At 49.0% G+C, this 22,685-nt stretch overlaps 1 protein-coding gene across 1 annotated transcript in view; it reads right to left on the reverse strand.

Annotated features, from left to right (window-relative positions):
• The window catches only part of ccdc40 (coiled-coil domain 40 molecular ruler complex subunit), a gene marked incomplete at both ends in the record, with an annotated part of 61,118 nt that overhangs the window by 31,571 nt on the left and 6,862 nt on the right, over positions 1–22,685 (reverse strand). The window contains 5 exons of the mRNA XM_084318355.1: positions 11,332–11,489; positions 12,431–12,650; positions 18,562–18,645; positions 20,394–20,515; positions 20,922–21,375. Of these exons, the coding sequence (XP_084174481.1) occupies positions 11,332–11,489; positions 12,431–12,650; positions 18,562–18,645; positions 20,394–20,515; positions 20,922–21,375 (1,038 nt within the window). The remainder of the gene's footprint in view (positions 1–11,331; positions 11,490–12,430; positions 12,651–18,561; positions 18,646–20,393; positions 20,516–20,921; positions 21,376–22,685) is intronic.

Genomic DNA, 22,685 nt, shown 5'->3' on the forward strand with positions numbered 1-22,685 from the left:
TTCGCCGGTGTAGGTTCTCCGGTGTACATATCCAACGGTTCTCGTCTAGGACTCCTCGGATGGCGGCACGAGTTTAGGCCGACCAGCCTGGATAAGTGCACTAGCTAGAGTACGACGAACCGGTGGTAATGCTGGTCACTGTAGAACGGTAGCCGCACGATACACTATAAATAATAGACTATTACTTTACAATAGAATAAGTCGAACTCGACGATACAGCGTTAAACTCTGACACTTTAGCTATCTATTCGCACGCGGTTCTCAAGGCTCTATTTAGGGGCAAAAGGGGCCCACTTCACGGCACGTTGTATCGTGGTGAAGGCTTCAACGTTTTGGTCTAAGTGCTTCTGTATCCACCTGCGACGTATTTATACGTAAGGTGAATAATCTAGTGCCAACCTCAGTTCTGTCTCGTATTACTGCGCAAACCTGGACATGTTGAGACATGTCTTAGCGGTAGCTTTGAACTTGCCATTGGGGGTATGGCCGTTGGCGCCTAGGGGTCGCTGTCCAATAGGAGAACGAATATTATGGTCTGGCCTGTACCTAGGTAAAGGGATATTCCGTGTATATATACAAAGAATATACAAGGGATATCAGACGATATACAAATATTATACAATATATCTCAAGTAATAAATATATATATTCGGTTTAATCTGACCCTTTGTAACAGCCGCCTCCTAATTAGTCCGCACCTAATTAGATAAGCAGAGACAGATTAACCGTCTTGTCCACTACTCAATGTCCGTTGTGAGGAGTAGGGCAATTCACAAAGTCAGTGGGTCATGGTCGTCATTAAGGGAGTCGGGTAGCCTTGGCAACTCTATCAGCCTCGCCACGGGTCGGGTGTATGTCCGTCCCTGGACGAGCACTTCTGCCGCTCTGACCTTTCCGTCGGCACCAGTGATCACTTTGCTTACGCGGCCGGCCGGCCACATAGCTCGGGGTAGTGACTGGTCTATGATCATGACGACTGTGCCCTCCGTCAAATTGTCTCTTTCTTTTACCCATTTCTGGCGGGTCTGTAGAGACGGTAGATAGTGGAGGAGGAAACTGTTCCAAAACTTGTCAGCCAATACTTGACTGTACCTCCACATTCTTCGGCCGTTCGCTTCCTCAGGTCTGTACACTGTCTGTGGGAGCGCAGGGTCCAGCCGCCCCATCAAGAGAGTGTTGGGGGTGACTGGGTCGACATCTGCTACATCACTTGAGACGTAACCGAGGGGCTTTGAGTTCAATACTCCCTCGATCTCTGTGAGGACTGTCGTGAGGACTTCTTCCGCCACGGTCTGGGCCCCAAGCACGGCGTACAGGGCTGTCTTTATTGAACGTACTTCTTGTTCCCAGGTTCCCCCGAAGTGAGGGGCGTTCGGGGGGTTAAACTGGAAATCAATCTGAGAGGGAGCGAGGTGGGTCTTAAGTTCTGGGCCCATAGCTTGGAAGCTCTCTCTCAGCTCTCTTTCTCCGCCTTTGAAGTTTTTCCCGTGATCAGACAATAATATAGACGGTTTTCCTTTCCGCGCTGTGAATCTCCGGAAGGCCATAAGGAATGAGTCCGTACTCATGGTTGGAAGGAGTTCTATGTGTATCGCTCGGGTGGTCATGCATTTGAATACAATACCCCACCTCTTCTCCGTCCCTCTTCCTTTCTTCACATACAGCGGGCCGAAGCAGTCCATACCGGTGGAGTGAAAGGGCTTGTCGCCGAGTCGGAGGCGACAGGGGGGTAGGTCAGCCATCCTGGGTATACTGGGCTGTGCTCGCCACTTGCGACAGTCTAGACAGGTCCGCTGGAAGCGTCGTACTGCTTCTCTTCCTTGCAGTATCCAATAGCGACGTCTGATCTCAGCGAAGACTCTCTCTGCCCCAGCGTGGTGCACGTCCTCGTCGTATTTCTTTATGATGAGCTCTGTGACCTTGTGTCGGCTGTTGAGAACTATAGGGAACTTGACGTCATCCGTTAAGTCCGGGGCCCTTCTCAGACGACCACCCACTCTGATGAGATCATGGGCGTCGCGCTCAGGGGCCAAGTGGAGCAGTCTGCTGTCTGACGGGACTGGCTTTGATCCCTGCAGACAGTCTAGCTCGTCGGGGAACGAGTCTCTTTGGGCTCGCTGTAGCAGAAGGAGTTCTGCTTCTTCGTAATTAGCTGCATTAATGTCAGTAGTGGAGGGAACCTCAGGGTGGTGCCACAGGAATGTCTTTAACTGCGCACTCTCAAGGGTGGGGCAGTCGTCTATGTTGGGATCTGTGGGGACTGGTGTGTGCGTCAACCCACAGAACATAGATTTCTTCATCTCTGCCTCCTCTTGACTAGCCTCCCGTGGGGTGGGTTTAGGCCACTCTTCTTCCGGGAGCTTGAGGAACTCGGGACCGTCACTGTAGATATTGTGACGTGTGAGGTCATCCAGGGACATTCCCCGTGTGATGACGTCTGCTGGGTTCTGTTTTGTGTCCACGTACCTCCAGCATGCTGATTCTGTTAACTCTTGGATCTCTGTGATTCTGACTCCCACGAAGACCTTGTATCTACACGAATCGGACTGGATCCATGTGAGTACGGTCATGGAGTCTGACCACAGGATTGTTCTTTGCACCGGGATGGTGAGTTCACGTTGGATTAACGTGGCGAGTTGCGCTCCTACTAGGGCTGCGCAGAGCTCTAGACGCGGGATCGATTGTTGCTTGCGGGGGGCTATCCTTGAACGAGCCAGGATGAAGGCGGTATGTATTTCTCCTCCCTCCTCTCGGGCCCGCAAGTAGGCCACCGAACCGTAGGCTACTTCGGAGGCGTCGCTGAAGACGTGCAGGTCCATCTGGCACGTCTCCAGCCGCACTGTGGGTGGGAAGTAGCTGCGGCGTATGTTGACACCTGGGAGCGAGTTGAGTTCTGTTTCCCACTCTCTCCATGTGGAAGCAAGGTGGTCGGGTATGGGGTCGTCCCAGCCCTGGTCCTTGTCCCACAGCTCTCGCACAATAATTTTTGCCCTGGTGGTGTAAGGTAGAATACATCCCAACGGGTCATATTGTCTGGCGAGTGTTCTGTATACACTCCGTCTGGTGGTCGGTAGTGAAATCGACCTTCCCTGCTCCTTGGTCAAGGGTGTGTGTCTATAATGGAGCGAGTCTGTTTTGAAGCGCCAGACTAGTCCTAATGTCATTTCTTGGGCTTCACCTGGGATGGTCGCCATCCAGGTCTCGCTGCTTGCTGCCTTGTTCTCTGGGGAGAGGCTGCGCAGTACTTGAGGGTCGCTGCTGGCCCACTGCCGGAGATCAAAGCCACCTTTGATCAGGGAGGCGCGGAGCTTGAGTAGGAGGGCCTCGGCCTCTTCTGGCGTCGAGACGCTTTGCAGACAGTTGTCCACGTAGAAACTCCTCTCTACACTTTGTCGGACCTCCTCGTCGGCTGCTGGGTCCTCTGCGACGTGTTTTTGCAGTGCGAACGTAGCACAGCATGGGCTGCATGTGGTTCCGAACAGGAGGACCTCCCATTGATAGATGGATGGTTGCTCATCCCCGATCCTCTCTCTCCATAAGAACCGCAGCAGGGGGTTGTCCTCTTCCACTAGTCGCACCTGCAGGAACATCCCTTTGATGTCGCCGCTGATGGCCACCTTGTTTTGGCGGAAACGTAGCAACACGCCTAGTAGAGAGGGGCCGAGTGTTGGACCGGGCAAGAGTTCTTTATTCAGATTTTGTAATCCGATCTGGTAGCTGCAGTTAAACACAATACGATCCTTGCCTTTGTGGTGGACCTTGTGGTGGGGCACGTACCATGATTCGGTCGTCTGATCGGCCTCTTGAATGTCAATTTTCTTTATGTGTCCCGCTGTGATTAGCTTGTCAATCTCAGCGAGGTACACAGTGGCTTGAGCGGGGTCTCTGGCTAGGCGCCGCTCGGTGTTCAGTAGATATCGCTCCGTCGCTTCTTTTGAGGCGTGGAAGGTGGGCATACCCTCTCGCCTCAAGAGTGGAGTTGCGTATCTCATCACTCCATTGACCTCGACTCTCTTTGTCCTCTGCTCGAGGAGGGCTATGGCATAAATGTCTTCCTTGGAACGAATGTGTTTCTTTTCGTTCTTAAAGGGCATTGTCTCTAGTGTCCATAGCCTCTCGACGTGCTGTAAGAGGGTGGTGTCTTCTTCTGTCATTCGGGAGTGGAGGCAGCGAGTGGCTGCTGGTCGGTTGGGAGACCTGGAGAGGGGGCCTTGTAGTGTCCATCCTAGGCGGGTCTCGACTGCTGCTGGACAGCCTCTGGGCCCGATGTGGACCCGGTCCGTTGGGACGATGAGGTGTGCGTGGTCGGATCCTATGAGCAGGGTCGGGGTGGCGCCGTCGATGAGCGGTATAGGTAGTTGACGCAGGTGCACGTATTTTTCCATCAGCTTGGGGATGGGGTAGGTGTACCGCGACAGGCCTATGTCTTGGCTGGTGAAAGCGTTAGTGATCCTATACCGCCTCTCTGGCTGCCCGCTTGCTGCGATAGTGAAGGAGAAGTTTTCACCCTTTATTGTCTTCAGGTCTCTTCTTATAGTACGAATTGTCATCGTTTCGTCGCTCCCCTGCAGACCCAGCTGGGCTGCAGCGGATGCGAGGAGGAGAGTCTTTTCTGACCCGTCGTCAAGGACGGCGTAAGTGTCCATGACCTTGTCCTCGTAGCTTAATGTCACTCGGACCACTTTCAAGAGCACTCGGGAGCTCCCGCTGCTGGCGGGGTCAATATACATGATGCTTACTCTGGTGCTGCTTGGGGGTGCGAGTTTCTTCCTGTTGCTGTCATGCAAGACGTCCAAGTGGGCGCCGTCACACCGGCTGCACCTCTTCTTCAAGCGGCACTCGGCTGCCATATGGCTGCGCGCACAGCGGTAACAGCGGCGGTTGGACTTTATCCATTGACTCACCTCGTCGGCGGTCATCTTCTTGAAAGTGTCACATTGTGACAGCCAATGTTCTTTCTCGCAGTACTGGCATACAATCTTCCACTTCTCTTTCGTCGAGGGGGTGTTGTGGTTCTTGTTCCGCGGTACTGATTCGGCTTGGTGCATGACGGTCACCAGCCTGTGGTTATCGTTGGATCTCCGAGGTCCATCTCTGGGGCTTGGTCCACTCCGCACGAACGTATCCAGTCGTAGGCTGCTGACTTCTCTCGCGAGGAAGTCGGCCAGGTCTAGGAGGGATGGCTCGGGACCGTCGGGATCACGGTGGTCTCTTTGCCGCCTGAAGCGCTCTTGTCGGGCTGGAGGGAGCTTCTCTAATATCCTTTCTACATTAGAGTTAGCATACAGTTCGTTTCTACCTTTTTCCTTTTGGGACCCCAGCATCCCTACCAGGGATTGTACCTTGATAGAGAGGTCATCCAATGAGCGATTGTCTGTGGCTGGGGGGAGACGGTCAATATTCCTTATCTCTTGTATCACGTAGTCCCATATGCGTCCATAACGCTGGTCGAGGGCTACTAGAGCCGCGGTGTATGGGGTACTTGAGTTGGAATATGCCAGCGCTATATTATGCGCTCTGGGCACCTTGAGGTGCTTGAGGAGGATAGCATATTTGTACGACTTATCAGGGACGTCGGACATCATAGTCTCTAAGCACATCCGTAATTCCGTGTACTATGCTCTGTCCTCGTGCGTAAAATCCGGGAACGTCGGTGTGCCAAGGTACGATGCCATGGATGGCTGGCACATCGGTGAGCGTTGGGGGAGAGGCCTCCTGGGCGAGTCTCCCCGTACGTGTCGTCGTGGGCTGGTACTTGGTGGGTACCAAAGCCCGGGTACCCAGGTGCTGTTCCTCGGGGCTGGCTGTGCGTCAAACTCACCCCTGAGTTGAGTCGGGGGTCTGTAGCGCAGGGCCTCGGGGGTAAAGTCTGGGCTGTACTGGACATCCTGGTCCTGTGGAGTACGATGCTGCTGGTGGGCTTGACCTTCCTCCTCTTCCTCTTCCTCTGCTAGGTCTTCTAGATCTTGAAGTCGTCTATTCAGTCTCTCGGCGGCATAGGCCGGTTCTTCCCGGTTGCTGGGTCTCGCATGGACCGGTCGGGGAGGGGGTTCGGAGACGTGGATAGGCTCTTTCTGTTGGCCGGGCTCCGTGTCACTTGGTCGGGTAGGGGAAGGTGCCCTAGACCCTTGTCGTGACGATGCCCTGGAGCTCCGTGCGGAGAGAGGGGGTGTCGCCCTGGCAATCAATTGCTCCATTATCTGCGCTTGTAGCCGGTCGCGCTCTGCTTCGCGCTTGATGTGAGCGAGGTCGCGCTCTGCTTCGCGCTGGGCTTGGGCTGCGTCGCGCTGTGCATTGGCGGCGTCGCGCTGTGCATCGGCGGCGGCGCGCTGGGCATCGGCGCGGCCTCTTTCAATATTCTCTTCCGTCTGGAGGCGTCTGGTCTCCAGGCGTATGCGGTCGTCTTCACTCCTTTGCTGCGCCTGGAAGCGCTCTCGCTGGGTTGCAGAGTGTTCGCGTTCACTAAGGGCTTGCGCTTGGAGTTGCGCGTGAAGGCGCTCTCTTTGGTCTGCAGATTGTTCGTGCTCACTCAGTTGTTGAGCCTGCAGGCGTTCTCTTTCCATGGTAGAGTGTTCGCGCTCACTTAGCTGTTGCGCCCGGAGGCGCTCTTGTTCCATGGAAGAATGTTCGCGCTCGCTAAGCGTCTGTGCTTGGAGTCGATCGCGTTCAGTGTAGGCTGCCAGGGTGGCGATGAATGCCTGCGCCAGCATCTTGTCCGCTTCGCTGGGGGAAGACACTGATGGAGGTGATCGGCTTCTGACAGTGCTCGTTGGAGATCCGTTCTCCTGGCGCGCTCCGAGGAGGTCTATCTCCTGGGCGCGCTTCTCTTCTGGTAGTGGGTCGGGTTCCGTCCCTGGAGCGCTTTCTTTATCCTGGAGCTCTCCGGGGACCGTCCTGTTGACGTTGTCGGGGGGTATAGTCATGTCATGTCCCTCCTGGTCCCCCCTGTGAGCTTGGTCAGTTACGTTAGAACCCACTAGGGTCTCTACTGGCAAGGTCGCCTGGTCGTTAGGGTTTGACATGACATGACTATCCGCTTTTTCCGCATTTAACGTCTGTATAAAGCTAGGTATTAGACTGGCAGCGTAGTCCTCTAGGTAAGGAGGTGGCTGACGTCTGCGCTGCGGGCGTTCTAGCTTAGGAGAGCCGTTTGTGGAGTGTTCACCGCTGGCCATGGTTAATATCAATATTATATTTAGATATTACACTGATATTCCTCCGGCTCAAAGGACCAATTGTAACTGAGGGGTACAATTCCCTGACTGTATTGAGAGTATGGTATCATTAAACCACTACTTAGTTATGTACTTTAATTACTGGCCATACAGTACACGGTATATCTGGTGAACACCCACACAAGAATACGGCTTGACAAAGAAAGTTCTATTTAGAGGTATTTATTATTAGAGCAGCAAAAATAGGTTACAAATTGAGAATTATGAATTGCGCTTATATGGCGAAGAACACTTAAGTAGGTCAAGAGCGTAAGTCCATGAGCATATTAAGATGGGTATAACTGACACCACCTGTAGCATAAGAATTACATAAGGCACACTCGTAGTCAGCTGGAGATACTAAGGGGTTCCCTCCGGTTGTAAGCCAGCAGGGGAGAGGAATGTTCGGGAGCAAAAGTCTGGATCAACGAGGAATAAAGAGACTCCAGATACAGGAGCCAGTGCAATAATCCTTTGGTCCGTAGACAAAGCAACAGCTATACTCCAGTATGCAAGACAGCATGGATGAAAGCTAGCCAGCCTCTGTGGTCCTAGAGGCGGGCTCGATGGTGCTCCTCACAGGGTAGATCCCACACAGCAGTGGGGTAGACGGTTCTCTGCTCCAGCAGCCACAGTACCAAAGCAATATAATCCAGCCGGAAAAGGCTCTGCATTCGCCGGTGTAGGTTCTCCGGTGTACATATCCAGCGGTTCTCGTCTAGGACTCCTCGGATGGCGGCACGAGTTTAGGCCGCCCAGCCTGGATAAGTGCACTAGCTAGAGTACGACGAACCGGTGGTAATGCTGGTCACTGTAGAACGGTAGCCGCACGATACACTATAAATAATAGACTATTACTTTACAATAGAATAAGTCGAACTCGACGATACAGCGTTAAACTCTGACACTTTAGCTATCTATTCGCACGCGGTTCTCAAGGCTCTATTTAGGGGCAAAAGGGGCCCACTTCACGGCACGTTGTATCGTGGTGAAGGCTTCAACGTTTTGGTCTAAGTGCTTCTGTATCCACCTGCGACGTATTTATACGTAAGGTGAATAATCTAGTGCCAACCTCAGTTCTGTCTCGTATTACTGCGCAAACCTGGACATGTTGAGACATGTCTTAGCGGTAGCTTTGAACTTGCCATTGGGGGTATGGCCGTTGGCGCCTAGGGGTCGCTGTCCAATAGGAGAACGAATATTATGGTCTGGCCTGTACCTAGGTAAAGGGATATTCCGTGTATATATACAAAGAATATACAAGGGATATCAGACGATATACAAATATTATACAATATATCTCAAGTAATAAATATATATATTCGGTTTAATCTGACCCTTTGTAACATAACTTATAGCATTTGTTTTTGCTGAACCATATATCAGAGGTTTAGTTGCTGTCCACTGGTGTATGTTGACTAGGCAAACCACTATCAGCTTGATGAAAAGACAACTACATAAAACCAATGATCAAGTGCGTTGGTACTGGACAACACTATGCACCAAGCGTCGGAATTCAACCCTGTTGTTTCAACACTGTTATTTCAGAACTATGGACAGCACTGTGAGAGAGAGAGAGAGAGAGAGAGAGAGAGAGAGAGAGAGAGAGAGAGAGAGAGAGAGAGAGAGAGAGAGAGAGATCGCGATCGCGCTATTTATCACAGTTTCACACCAAACTGGGGAGGGGTGTTACAGTATGTAGCCTATTTGAGCACACCTGAATACTGGGCTGTTGTTGATATGCAAAGACAGCTGTGGTACTTAGCGCCGGGTGCTCACCTGGCTACTTGACTTTGCATGACAATGGCTCAGAGATGGCCAAGCAGCCGTTTTCCTATCACGTCGCGTCACCGTTTATTATCGTGCACGGGACACTAACTGCATTCTGAAAACATGCCGGGGACATGTCCCCGGTGTCCCCCCCCATAATTACGCCCCTGACACAGCCGTTCGGTACGGTACGGTACACACTGAAACGGTTCGGTTCGGTACGGATACGTGTACCTTTACACCCCTAATAAATATACATTATTATATTTGTTATATTACACCAATGCAATCCTTGTGTGTTGTGTTTACTAGCGTTATTATATATTTTTATGTTATAGCCTATGAAGTTATTTATAGGCCACAAAGAGATGGCAGATAACGTCTGTGTCACAGTTGGCCATTTAGCCTGCAGCCTGCACCTGTGCAGATACAGTACCTTGTGTTTTGTTGTAATCAATAAATATACATTATTATATTTGTTATATTACACCAATGCAATCCTTGTGTTTTGTGTTTACTATAGTGTTATTGTATATTTTTCAAATACACTTTTTGGTGGATTTTGGGAAACAAAACACAATCTTTCCATCTGCTGATGGCGCTGTCCGTGGTGTTGAAAGGTTTGTTGGTTAGGCGTGCTGAGCTCTGAGCCTCTGCAATAACTGACCCACATTTAACTCATTCAGCGCCAGACCTGATGATAGTCGGGTTATCTCGCCAGCGGTTGAGCGCCATACCCGAGTATAGTCGGGTTTTCATCGTTTTTTCTTTTATTCGATTTTTTTATTCTATGCAATGTCACTGACCTCTGTGTTACCATAGGACATCATTCTGAAATCCCAAAAGTGCAATACCGGCCGCATCCTGCTAGGTGGCAGTATCGCCCACCCTTTGAAACCTTATTTCACACTGGGTATTACATCGTATATGGTCCGGGCGGAGAATTTAGACCAAGCCAAGTGAATCGCTTCATCCGACCACTTCAAAACGTGTTCAGCACACTTGAGGCATATCTTGTGCTACTTCAAGTCAGGGACCCGATCGACATCAATACTGGAAATCGCGATCAGACAATTGGAATATTCTTTTTGGGATACCTCCTAGTAAAGGTAAGGACTATATGACATCAATCCTACTTTGATCCCACAATGATTTCACACCGATCGCAAACAATCATATGTAACGTACTCCAAAACGTATGCCATTGCTGACGATCAAAGCATCAACCCCCCCCCCCCCTTTCATGCATTCATGATGAAACATAATACCTATTATTAACTTTTGAATTGGGAGATAGTAGCGTGTCCAGGCGAGCAACGTGAACGCTTTTAGCAAAATTCACATATTGCTCCATAGCGCCGTTTTCAGGAATTAGCCAGGATCACTCTGAAACTATACAATATTCACCACGGTATAACACGCAAACGTATACATGAAAAAATGTATTATTTTTCACATGTTGAACGATGGATAGTTAATGTCAAATGAGCCATAGTATTGTCTCCATATAATATAGAATATAGATATAGCCCTGCAAAGACCATGACGCACAGTGAAAATCCCTATCTCTTAGAGCGGTGGCCGATTGAGTACAAGGATGGCTTACACCGCTGGCCGTGAATGAGTTAAGGTTTGGGGGTTTCAAAATATGGTCACCCTATGATAGCCGCATGTAGCCTGCTGGAAATGTACACGACGAAGACGAACTTCCTGTGATTGGTTCAAACCATTGTGAAAAGAACCATGGTTCAGTTTGATCCGGACTGAAACTGCCTCTTTTCGTCGGACTAGGATGGGGCTGTTTGTTTCACAAAGAGGAGCAGAGAAGAAGAGAGGAGGGAAGAAGAGAGCAGAGAAGAAGAGATGAGATAAGAAAAGAGGAGATGAGAGGTGAGAAGAGAGGAGAGAAGAGGAGAGAAGAAGAGAGGAGAGGAGATGAGAGGAGAGGAGAGAATAGGAGAGGAGAGAAGAGATGATGAAAGGACAGAACAGGACTCAGGAGAGACGAAGAGAGGAGGGAAGAAGAGCAGAGAAGAAGAGAGGAGAGGAGAGAAGACAGGAGGAGGGGAGAGAAGAAGAGAGGAGAGAAGAGAGGATGAAAGGACAGAACAGGAGAGAAGAAGAGATGAGAGGAGAAGAGATGAAAGAGAAGAAGAGAGGATGGCTGGAAGTTTCACGTCTGTAATTAGGGTTCAAACTGAAAAGTCTGAAAGTCCGGACCAAACAAGGTCGGTGTGAAAGGGTCCTATATGTCCCTACTTTTTATACAACTGCCAAGCTCTTTGATATCTGGAAACGATTATATTCATTTTGCAAAGCTTCCAGCCCTGTGTACGACCCTCCTCACCAGCTTGTGCTTGTGGTCCTCGGCCTGGCCCTTTGTGGTGTCGGCTTTGCGCGTGGCGGTCCTCGTGGCGCTGGTGTCAGAGCGCTGCTCTGCGGTTTTCTCCTGCATGTAGAGGAGTTGTTGCGCCAGGTTCTCCACCTCCGCCTGCTTCTGGGACACTGAGGAGAACACACACACACACACGGACACACACATACAGTACACACACACACACAGACACACACACACGCACACACACACACACATATACACACACACACACACACACACACACACACACATACAGTACACACACACACACACACACACACACACACACACACATACAGTACACGCACGCACACACACACACACACACACATACAGTACACACACACACACACACACACACATACAGTACACACACACACACACACACACATACAGTACACACACACAGACACACAGACACACTCACAGAGGGATAGCGTCAAAGGAATGGATTCAGTCTCAAAGTGCAGCAGTGATACTGTCTTGTTGCTGTTGGGATAAGACTTTTAATGAATAAATACAATTAAATAAACACTCATTCACAGTATTTACACTGTACTAGGAAATTAAATTAACGACATAATATTATTTAATATATGATACTCAAAGTTTGCAACAATAATATTTACATAATTGTATAAAGATACCCATAATGCAATATAGGAGTGTAATAACACAAATTATAACTCATAATGCCCTACAGTATATCAATGACTAGAGTAACTTACAAAGAAAGTAAATTAAGTTTACAATTTGCTTCATGAAGACACATTATCAAATGGTTCATATACACTAATATAACAAATTCAGTATACTGTGTAATAGATTTATGCCTCAAGTAAAGTGCTATCAATTACATTTCCTCACAAATAACAAATTGTGTTCAACCATATCTCCCCCTGATAACAGTGCAGCTTTTGACAGGAGCACCGTTGCCAGTTAGGCAGTAATTGACATATCTTGAATGCCTCCCTCTTTTTTTTATCCTCCGATCACAACTGTCAGAGGAAGGCAACAGTTGTGATTGGAGGATCAAGAGTTTGAGTTTGAGATAGGTCAATTGTCTTACCATTGAGCCTCTCTTTGGCAGTCTGGCCTGCTTTCCTGTGATACTCGCTCCTCATCGTCTCCAACTGATCCTGGGCCTGCTGGCGCTCAGCTGCTGCCTGTTGAATGGTCTTGTGCTTGTCCTCCAGACAGGCCTGGAGTCTGGCCTGCTGCTCCTGCACTCTAAACAGCTCCCCACCCAACTCCTCAATGTGGCTGGCCTCTGTCTTCTCCATTGACAGCTAGGGGGGCGGGGCAGAGAACAGAGACAGGAAACAGTGGTCAAACAGTCAATCAGAACTTGTATCAGTTTTCCTCCTATGTGACTTGCATCTGTTTGCTGTGCCCTCTCTTTGTAATGTAATGTATATTTGTAAGTATAAAAAAATATCCTTGCAGCAGTTTTAAATAAAGTAAAATAAAATAAAATGGAGCGTTTACAGCATCATGACAACTGTATTACAGGATAGACATTAAAGAAATGTGATATCACATTGTAATTTGGACTGGGAATCTATGGTGAATCACCATAAAATACCGTTATATCATCAAAACTAAGAAACATATTGATTGATTTTATGATGTTGTCCATATCGCCCAGCTCTAGCCAAAACACAGACAAATGCTTCAAATCATTATTAGTGGCTCAAAACCACTTATTACATTTGGTTACATTTGTTTTGTGTAATATAGTTGTGTGTTGCACAATTTATGAGATAAAACGAGCTCCTAAAATGTTATATATTTAATTAAATTTGTATTTCATTGCATCCCTATTGTTGTTATTTCTGAGTTTCCGACTAATAAGAACCCTGTTCCCAACCAAAGCACTCGAGTGTGACATTCAACATTCTGAACGATATATTAGTTATATTAGTTATATTAGTATTGGCTAAGCGTCCCGCTCTGAGCCTTACGAGATACTCCTATCTCCTGTGATACCTAATGTATCTCCCACGAATAAAAACACATGCACCCCACCTGTATGGGGCCCCGCCCCTTATGGTGGCACCGCCCATATAACCATGACCCTGGTCATGAAACACCCTTCCTCGCCAAAACCCGTCCCAGGAAAAGATCCCTCAAGAGGGAACTCAGGGCGCGCAGAGCGGGACGCTTAGCCAATACTAACATAACTAGGTTATCTACATAACCTATCGTTATATTTCGTATTGCATCGCGTCCCGCTCTGAGCCTTACGAGATAATGGGGAAGAGCGGGCGCGAGACCCGACAGATGTACCCCCTGAGGACCCGTAAGCCCACATCAAGGGGTGCGGGGAGCCCTGTCACCCCATCCTTCCTAACGAAGGGGGGGCGCAGTCAACTCCACCTGAATGCGAACAAGAGGGAGCCAGAACCCCTTGAACACACCGTACAGGCGGAACCACGTGTGACTCAACACACTGCGGCCCATACCCATACATAAGGCTCCGACAGTGCCTTACCAGCACGAGCCCCACCGTAACAGACAAAATGCTGGTCGGTAACCCTGAAATCCTGAGTACGGCTGAGGTAAATCCCCAAGCACGGACTGGACATGACAGGTGAAGGCCCGCATCTAACTCACTAGTGTGAGGAGGAGGACGAAACGCCTGAACCACAATATCCCGGGAGCGGAAGGAACTCCGGATATTCTTAGGCACGAAAGCAGGATTAGGTCGCAGAGTGACACCGCAATCGGTCCGAAAAGACAGGCACTCTGGACGTACCGAGAGAGCACAGAGCTCACCTACGCGTTTAGCGGAAGTGACAGCCAGAAGGAACGCGGTCCTGAAGGACAGCTGTCCCAACGGCGCCCGCTCGAGCGGCTCAAACGGGGCCAAGGACAACCGACCGAGGACCAATTGAAGATCCCAAGTCGGAGCCAAGGAGCGTTGCACCGGCTTAACGCGTCGAGCGCCAAGCAGGAAACGCTTCACAAGAGGGTGGCTGAACAAGACATCCCCTCAAACCCCTCATGATAGGAGGATATAGCTGCTGCATATACCCTCACCGTCGAAGCCGACAGTCTATCAAGGAGAGACTGGAGGTAACTAAGGACAGCATCCAGGGGGCAGGAGACTGAGTCCCGGCCCCCCGCCTTACACCACACTTGGAACATACGTCATCTGCCCGCGTAAGCGCGACAGTGGAGGGAGCATGCGCATTCCAGATGGTAACACCATCAGGATCAAGAACCTGCGCCCCTCAACGTACCCGTCCCAACAACTGACCTAACAGATGTATGGGGAAGAATCCCTGGCGGCACGGCATCGGTCCCAGACCTGCCTGGCCATGTCCAGACACAATCCTCACCCGTCAGGATGAGGGCCGCCCCGCGACAGTACACCTGCACCCACATTCTCCCTGCCGGGGATGTGGGGAGCCCTTAGGCCGCGCAGATGGAGGACGCCCATAGCCAGCCGCCCGCCGCCTGGTGCAGACAGGGGGAGCGTACTCCTCCCTGTCTGTCGATACACGACACTGACGTCGTATCGTCCGTCCTGATCAACACCATTTGTGGACCAGAAGGACCGCTTTCAACACCAACACATTGAACGTAGCGCAGACCGGGCAGCATGGTTTGCCAGCTGCCCCCTACTGCGTTGGCCCGACGCATCACCAGCGAGGGAGGCGTCGGTGAAAACGCGACGTGAGACAGCGCCGTAACCGTCCTAGGACGGAACCTCCCGAGCGTGTTGACAACACGCTCTGAGATGGATGCCCATAGCCCTCCAACCGTTGACTGGGAAGAGGAATACTCTACATCCAGTCTACAGCAACCCCAGGCTGGTAGAGACCTGCCTGGTACGAGACCTGACGATCCACCTTGACCGCGAAGGACCAGAACGTCATCAGGGCAGAACACTCCGTAACCCCGGATGACGCAGAGGCCCCAGTGCGGCCTCCACGCACTTGGTGAAGATGCGGGGAGCCAGAGAAAACCGAACGGCAGCCTCTGGTACTCATACGCTAACCCTGCAAAGGAAGCGTAGGTAAGCCCTAGGATGGAAGATCGGGGATGCGCATACGCATCCTACAGGTCTATGGAGGAGAACCAGACCCCCACCTGACAGTGTTCAACAGGTAGGAGACGATCCAAAAAATGCTGAACCTTCCCATGGGACAGGTCCAGCCTGGGTCTTACACCCCTCCCTCCCGACTTCTCGGGCAGAGAACACCGGGAGGAGAACGCCACGACGATGGCTTGCTTCGTCCACAGAGATTGGATCTCGTCGACCAGAGCTGTCCCTGCTGGAGACCCCGACAACAGGGTCTGTACCAAACCTGAAAACGGGTGGGGTTGTGTAAACACAAGTCCCCGCCTCACCATTCTCTCCATCTACCTCGACATATGGTACTGCCGTAGTCATATGTGACGACACTCCCAACGCACCCGCCGTCACGTGGCGCAGGTCCGCCAGGAACTGTAGATAGTTGGCCCGGTCCCCCCGCTGTGCGAAGACAACCCTGGAACCGTGCGAGGAGCGCGTTCCGTGTCGGAACACCTGCCCTGACACCACCCACGAGGCAATCGCACCCAAGGGGGAACCCCGACAGAAAGGGCCTGTTTGATACGGGGGGCTTCCGATCAAAAAAGCCCCCCCACTGAACACCCCTCCAGAACATGCTGAAGGAGTTGTTCTGCAGCCGGACATGCAAGGTGTAAGGCCCCCATGGGTTCCTACACACCGTAGCCCTGCAGTGATATTACTACCACCCCAAACCATGTGAGCTGCGACCACTTGCCAATATTTCAGGAGTGGGAGCACCAACATGATACCTGGCCTGGCGAAGGCGAGGCCGGGGAAGCCCGCACTGTGTGCCTCAAAAGGTTTCGAGCCCCCCTGCTGACAACACTTAAGTTGACAGACGTAACACCAGGCTCAACCAACACAGTTCAAGGTGTGGGAGCCGCTTGACAGCACAACATTCTCACGGACAGACCCAGGCTCAGCCATCAACTGGGTGTCAGCCCCTGTCCCCATGAGAAGCGAAAAGGGGGGCCGCCCGCGCATCAACGAAGGCACGCGGCCCGCAGCCAAAGGAAACAATCATACTTTTTTAGAGCCCACTTCTTCCGCTGGTGTTGGGGAAGGGAGTGATCGGAGAGCGGGCTGCTCGCGGCAGGACGGTGACGGCTTGTTTGTTCAAGCCGAACCCATCCTACATGGCCGATCCCTCGGCCGCCAAGGCTGTCGGCCTTGTGGACACCTGTCGAATCAACGCCCAGGATACCTCTGGCGGGGGAAAAACATGGCCGCCTGTCGAGGGCCCCGTCATCGCCGCTGACGAGGCCGTGCTCTCTCTTCTTCTGGCTGCGCGGTGTGAGGCGGTGTAGGGCCTAGGACAATACCGCCCGCGCTCCAGCAGAAGACCAAAATCCGCTGCGGAGAGGGGAACCCTGAGCGGTTATAGCTTGCGGCTGGGTCAAAGCTAATAACGTCAACAACCTCGCGCGATGTGTCGACGTCGGCTGGCCCCAAGGCCCCTCCACCAGACACCATTTTTTTTAATAGAAAAAACACCAATTCGAACACAGTTCTAATCGTTGCCAATTCCATACCGTGGCGGTACAAGCCTTAACAGCCCACCAGCCACTCGCCAGGCCGACCCACCCAAGGTGTCGGCCGGGCGGGGCATTGTTTCAATATATCAAAAACAAAGGACTGACGTTAACATGGAGTACCAGTGGTGATTGCAAACAGCACCCTCCACTGTGGTGTGCACCATGAAAAGGTTAAATGAATAAAAGAGCTAAACCACAAAAACTGTAGAATGAGCAAACCCATACACACAAAGTTAAGGGGAGATGGACCAGACCCGTCTTCATTCAAAATATTCACAACAGAACACCAGCCCTAGTTTAGCCCATTTACCAAAAAAGGTAAACAAAGCCCCCCCCCGCACTACTCCCCCAGTATACCGATTGACCGTCAGTATGAATGGTTTGAGAGGAGAGAAAGCTGTAGCAAGACAGACCTTCTCATAGCAGAGTGACAAAACGAAACAATAGCCCCCTACACAGGGCCGCCCCAGGAGATGGGGGGCCTCGCGTCTAAAAACGCACAGGGCCTCACATTTCTCCCAGGCGGCCCTGCCCTTATACTACTGCAGCCTAACGCCAGGCAATGTGGGATACAAGACAACAATTGCCTGTGCACAGACACGCAACATGTTTATCATGTCGGCTGGACCCATAGCCCCACTACCCGACGCCAACCCAGATGGGAACACCGTTCAACAAACCCCGCCGGAACACAAGGTAAAATACCTGGCTAGGAACCTAGCCACGACCTACCCCGTTGTCATCCTATTTACCCGAAAAAGGTAAATAGAACTCAAAAACCCCACAACAGCTACCGACTGACCTTCATTGATGAACCGGGCAAGAGGCGGGAGAGTGACAACATCTCACGGCGGAGACATTAAAACAGCATAGCAATTAGCAGTAGTAATAGCATGCGGCAGTAGCGATAGCATGTTAGCATAGCTTTAGATGTTTTAGCAGCACGCCCAAGACAGCTTGGAAACCGTTCCCTGCAGAGAACGTTCACCAAACCATCCTGCCCCCGGCGCCAACACACAACATGGTTGTGTTAACAAAACAAACCAGCATTACTAACACTAATACCCATGCCTGAAGACACAGGGCCTACCTGAGTACAAGCTGGCCCGACAGCCAGCCTTGTACAGCTGAACCTCGATGTGCAGTCATCAAACGAGGAACATCACAGGCCCGTCGTGTCGCCGAAAACATGCGTCGAAGATGCCAGGGGCCAGCAACCTCCGGTAAGCTTCCAACATTATTAATCTTCCTTAATCTTTTCATTCCGCTAGCTCGTATGGTGCACGCATCCAATACGCTGGGACGAAAATAGAGGAAGGGTGTTTCATGACCAGGGTCATGGTTATATGGGCGGTGCCACCATAAGGGGCGGGGCCCCATACAGGTGGGGTGCATGTGTTTTTATTCGTGGGAGATACATTAGGTATCACAGGAGATAGGAGTATCTCGTAAGGCTCAGAGCGGGACGCGATGCAATACGAAATATAACTAGGAAAGTAGGAACTTCCCAGGAGGACTTGAAGGCAGCTTTAATACAGTCCCCCATTGTGGATTCTAGAAAAGCCATGCTGCCCTCTGCTGGACAGAAGTGGAAAGACTAACCTTTTCTTTCAGGTCCACTTTGAGTCTCTCCAGCTGTTGGACGAGATCCTTCTTCCTGGCAGACTGGTACCTTTTCATCAGGGGCTGCAAGCAGAGGAAAACGGCATTACATGTAAAGACAATTTTTTTTTTAAACATTTTTATTTAATTTTTTTTTATGTTGTGGGACTTGTACAGCACTTTCGTAAACTTTGTTGTTTTTAAATGTGCTCTATAAATAAAGTGGATTGGATTAATGAATTAAGTAGCCCCTTTCGTGACTCAGCCAACAAGGTTTCACTCGGCTGTGTGATTTAATTCAAGGTGGATCGCTGTTGTCGTTTGAACAACTTCATATTTCATGGGAACTACCAGTACCAATCCCCCAAATGATTTTTGTCAGTCTACAAGGTCCGGATTCTACATGGTCCGGCAATGTAGACCTTGTAGACTCCACTACAGACCAATTATCAGTGAATGTTCATGCATTTTTAAGAAGGGCTACTTCCACAAAAAAACAAAGAACTCACCAAAACATCTCAGTAGCACCTTATCTAAATGTTCTATTTCATAAATGGAGATTCATATTTATTTATGTATTGCATGCATTTCTACATTTATTTCCTATTTTGTTTATTCATCCCAGTATCTTTCTTTCTTATGTGTGGAATTCTACAAGGCATGTAGGTGTATATGTGTTTGAGGATGATATCCTTCAAACAGGCAATAGTGATGATATAATTTGGGCAGTGCTAAGCTGGGTTACTTTCCTCCAGTGTATTTGCCCCCGGGCCCCACCCAATGCCCCCCCCCCCACACACACACACACACGCACACACACACACACACACACACACACACACACACACACACACACACACACACACACACACACACACACACACACACACACACACACACACACACACACACACACACACACACACACAAATCGAAGTAAAAAAAAAAAAAAAAAAATATATATATATATATATATATATATATATTTTTTTTTAAACTTCGATTTTTTTTAATGTTCGAAGCTTGTGCCATCGAACGAAGCTTCGAAGCTTCGAAGTATTTAAGACAGCCCTAAATATAACTACTGTTGGATATACACCAGTCCAGCACAGAAGTAAATGCTTTCTTAATTGTTAGATATATACTGTAAACACGTATGGCTGTATTTTGTGTGTCCCCTTCATGGATAATTAAAATGTTTAAGTAAAAAGAAAATATGAGAATAATGACATCTCCATTCTCCACCACATTTCTGTAAATCCACACAGTAGTTTGTGTCCCGATCTACTAGAACAGGTCAAACTAGAAAGGTGTGCTCAGTAGAGCAAACAAAATGCCTACTGTATTTAACAAATGCAGACTATTCTATTACGCTGTTACACTAGCACACTATTACAAACGATTACACTGTTATTGGGGGTGACAGTGGGTCGGGACATAGAGCTGTTGTCTGGTAATATGGATGTTCCCGGTTCGATTCCCGCTCCTCCCGGCAGCATGTTGAAAGTGTCCTTGAGCAAGACACTTAACCCCTAACTGCTCCTGTTGAGCAGGTTGGCACCTTGCATGGTTGCCTCTGCTGTTGGTGTGTGAATGTGCGAGTGAATGGGTAAAATGTGAGGAACACATTGTAAAGCACTTTGGATAAAAGCACTATATAAATGCAGCCATTTACCATTTATATATATATATATATATATATATATATATATATATATATATATATATATATATATATATATATATATATATATATATATATATATATATATATATATATATAAAAATGTATAAAAATGCAATTAATAAATATTGAAGGAGAAGCAGCTGACATGTTCAGGGTCCAGAATAATGAGCTCCTCCTCCTCCTCTTCATCAGGTGATGATCCATGATGCTCAGCGGTCTCAGCTGCATTGAGGTACGCAGGTGGCTCTGGCACAATGGCAAGATGGTCTAACACCGACAAGGACAAAACAGATCTTCAATCTAGGGATGCATGATATGGACATTTCTCTGTCTAGCTGTGTAGGTATTTGTGTTGTTGTTTTGTTTTTTTGCCACGTGGGTTTTGTTTGGGTACTTGTCGATTTCAGTGCATACAAAATTGGATAACCGTAGGACATTTCTTGTTATACAGACAACGCCATAGCGATATCTGTAAATATTGCTGATTTGATCATAAATGTATTATGGGTTATCAGCCAACATTTTCATATCGGTACAACTACATAGTGTATTACTGTATAGTGCATCAATTAAAGATACCAATCATTTGTCCTGTACCCTTAGTGAGATTATGATGCACAAATCTACACTGCAAGGCCTACATTCTCCATGGTGGGGTGAGTGTGTGACTGACCTGAGTCTCTGAGCACAGCAGGGGAGGCTTGGTTACACTGACCTGAGTCTCTGAGCACAGCAGGGGAGGCTTGGTTACACTGACCTGAGTCTCTGAGCACAGCAGGGGAGGCTTGGTTACACTGACCTGAGTCTCTGAGCACAGCAGGGGAGGCTTGGTTATACTGACCTGAGTCTCTGAGCACAGCAGGGGAGGCTTGGTTACACTGACCCGAGTCTCTGAGCACAGCAGGGGAGGCTTGGTTACACTGACCTGAATCTCTGAGCACAGCAGGGGAGGCTTGGTTACACTGACCTGAGTCTCTGAGCACAGCAGGGGAGGCTTGGTTATACTGACCTGAGTCTCTGAGCACAGCAGGGGAGGCTTGGTTAGCTCCACTGTGGGCAAAGGTAGACTGGTCGTCTGAGTCATCTGTGTCCAGGCCAAGGTGCTCAAACTCCTCCTCTAAGACATCCTGAGAGACAGATAGAGAGGACCATCCATTAATAGATCATTTGCACTAAATTTGGTGTGGGAATGGAGGTGTATTATTCAGATGCCCCTGAATGGTTCGATCATTAGCCATGCATGCAACATGCTCAGTTCCTTCACTGTCATTTCTAGATGATTCTGTGGTCTGTCCGACATTTCTTTTGTCTGAGGGCACAACAAATCACACTGTTATCATCAGAGTTGAACAAACACAGGACTAACTAAAAACTTGGTATGTCGCACCATGTCCAATGGCTGGTTATGGTGGGGCGTGAGATCCAATGAGGTTATGGTTAGGATTAAGGTAGGGGTGGGTTTATATATGAGATACCAAGTTTTTAGGAAGTCCCCAAACCCTCATGGGCCAAACTGGATTTAAAATTGTTCAACAGCTAAAATGATCTGATAGGGAAGATCCAATGACAAGTATAGGCTAAGTTAAATTAGTATCTTGACATCATTCAAAGAAATGCAGTGTTTGCAAAACAAAATACTAATTTGGAATGAGTTTGAGAGGTGAAGAATGTGCCTATAATATATAAATGATACATTACCTGGACTGGACCATTAGGGCTCTTCAGTATTTTTATTTTACCATGCATATTATTATTCAAGTATTGTTATTTTATCATGAATATTATTGTTGTTGTTCCAGGTGTTGTTGGCCTGTGAAGCCCATTGAGACATGTAATGTGATTTTGGTCTATACAATTAGGCTAAATCTGACTTGACTTGATCTGACTTAAGGTATTGTATATTATTATTCTTTAGGTATTGTTATTTGTATCCTGAATATTATTATTATATTATTCAGGTATTGTACCTCCTGTTCAGGTGGGACAGTCACTCCTGAATCCTCTGCTGCCATGTCTGCCTCTCCAGGCAGCTCGTTGGCTTTCTCCTCCCGTCCTCCCTCCCTTCCTGCACTCTCTATTGGACCTGTGATAGCGACGGCGGAGGCTGGATCTGGTAGTACAAATAATAAACATAAAAAAAAGGCTGGCATAGCATGTTGTCAATTGTTTATAGAAGCCGGTTTGCCTTTTAATAACGTTACTCTCCACCTAACCAAGCTATATGCGGCGCAGAGGGTAATGGACTGAATTAAGTGTAATAATGCATTGTTTTCAGACTTAACACCATCCAACATTAACGTTAGCTTGCAAGCTAGCATGAATGCTATAACCCTGGTTAAAAAATCAACAATGTAACGTATATGTTAAACATCTAACGTTACACAATGTGACAACTTACTGTATGCACTAACGTTTGTCTTATTTGCCTCCTAAGACA

The sequence above is a fragment of the Notolepis coatsorum genome (assembly GCF_963971535.1).
Source record: "Notolepis coatsorum genome assembly, chromosome: 7".
Classification (NCBI taxonomy): Eukaryota; Metazoa; Chordata; class Actinopteri; order Aulopiformes; family Paralepididae; genus Notolepis; species Notolepis coatsorum.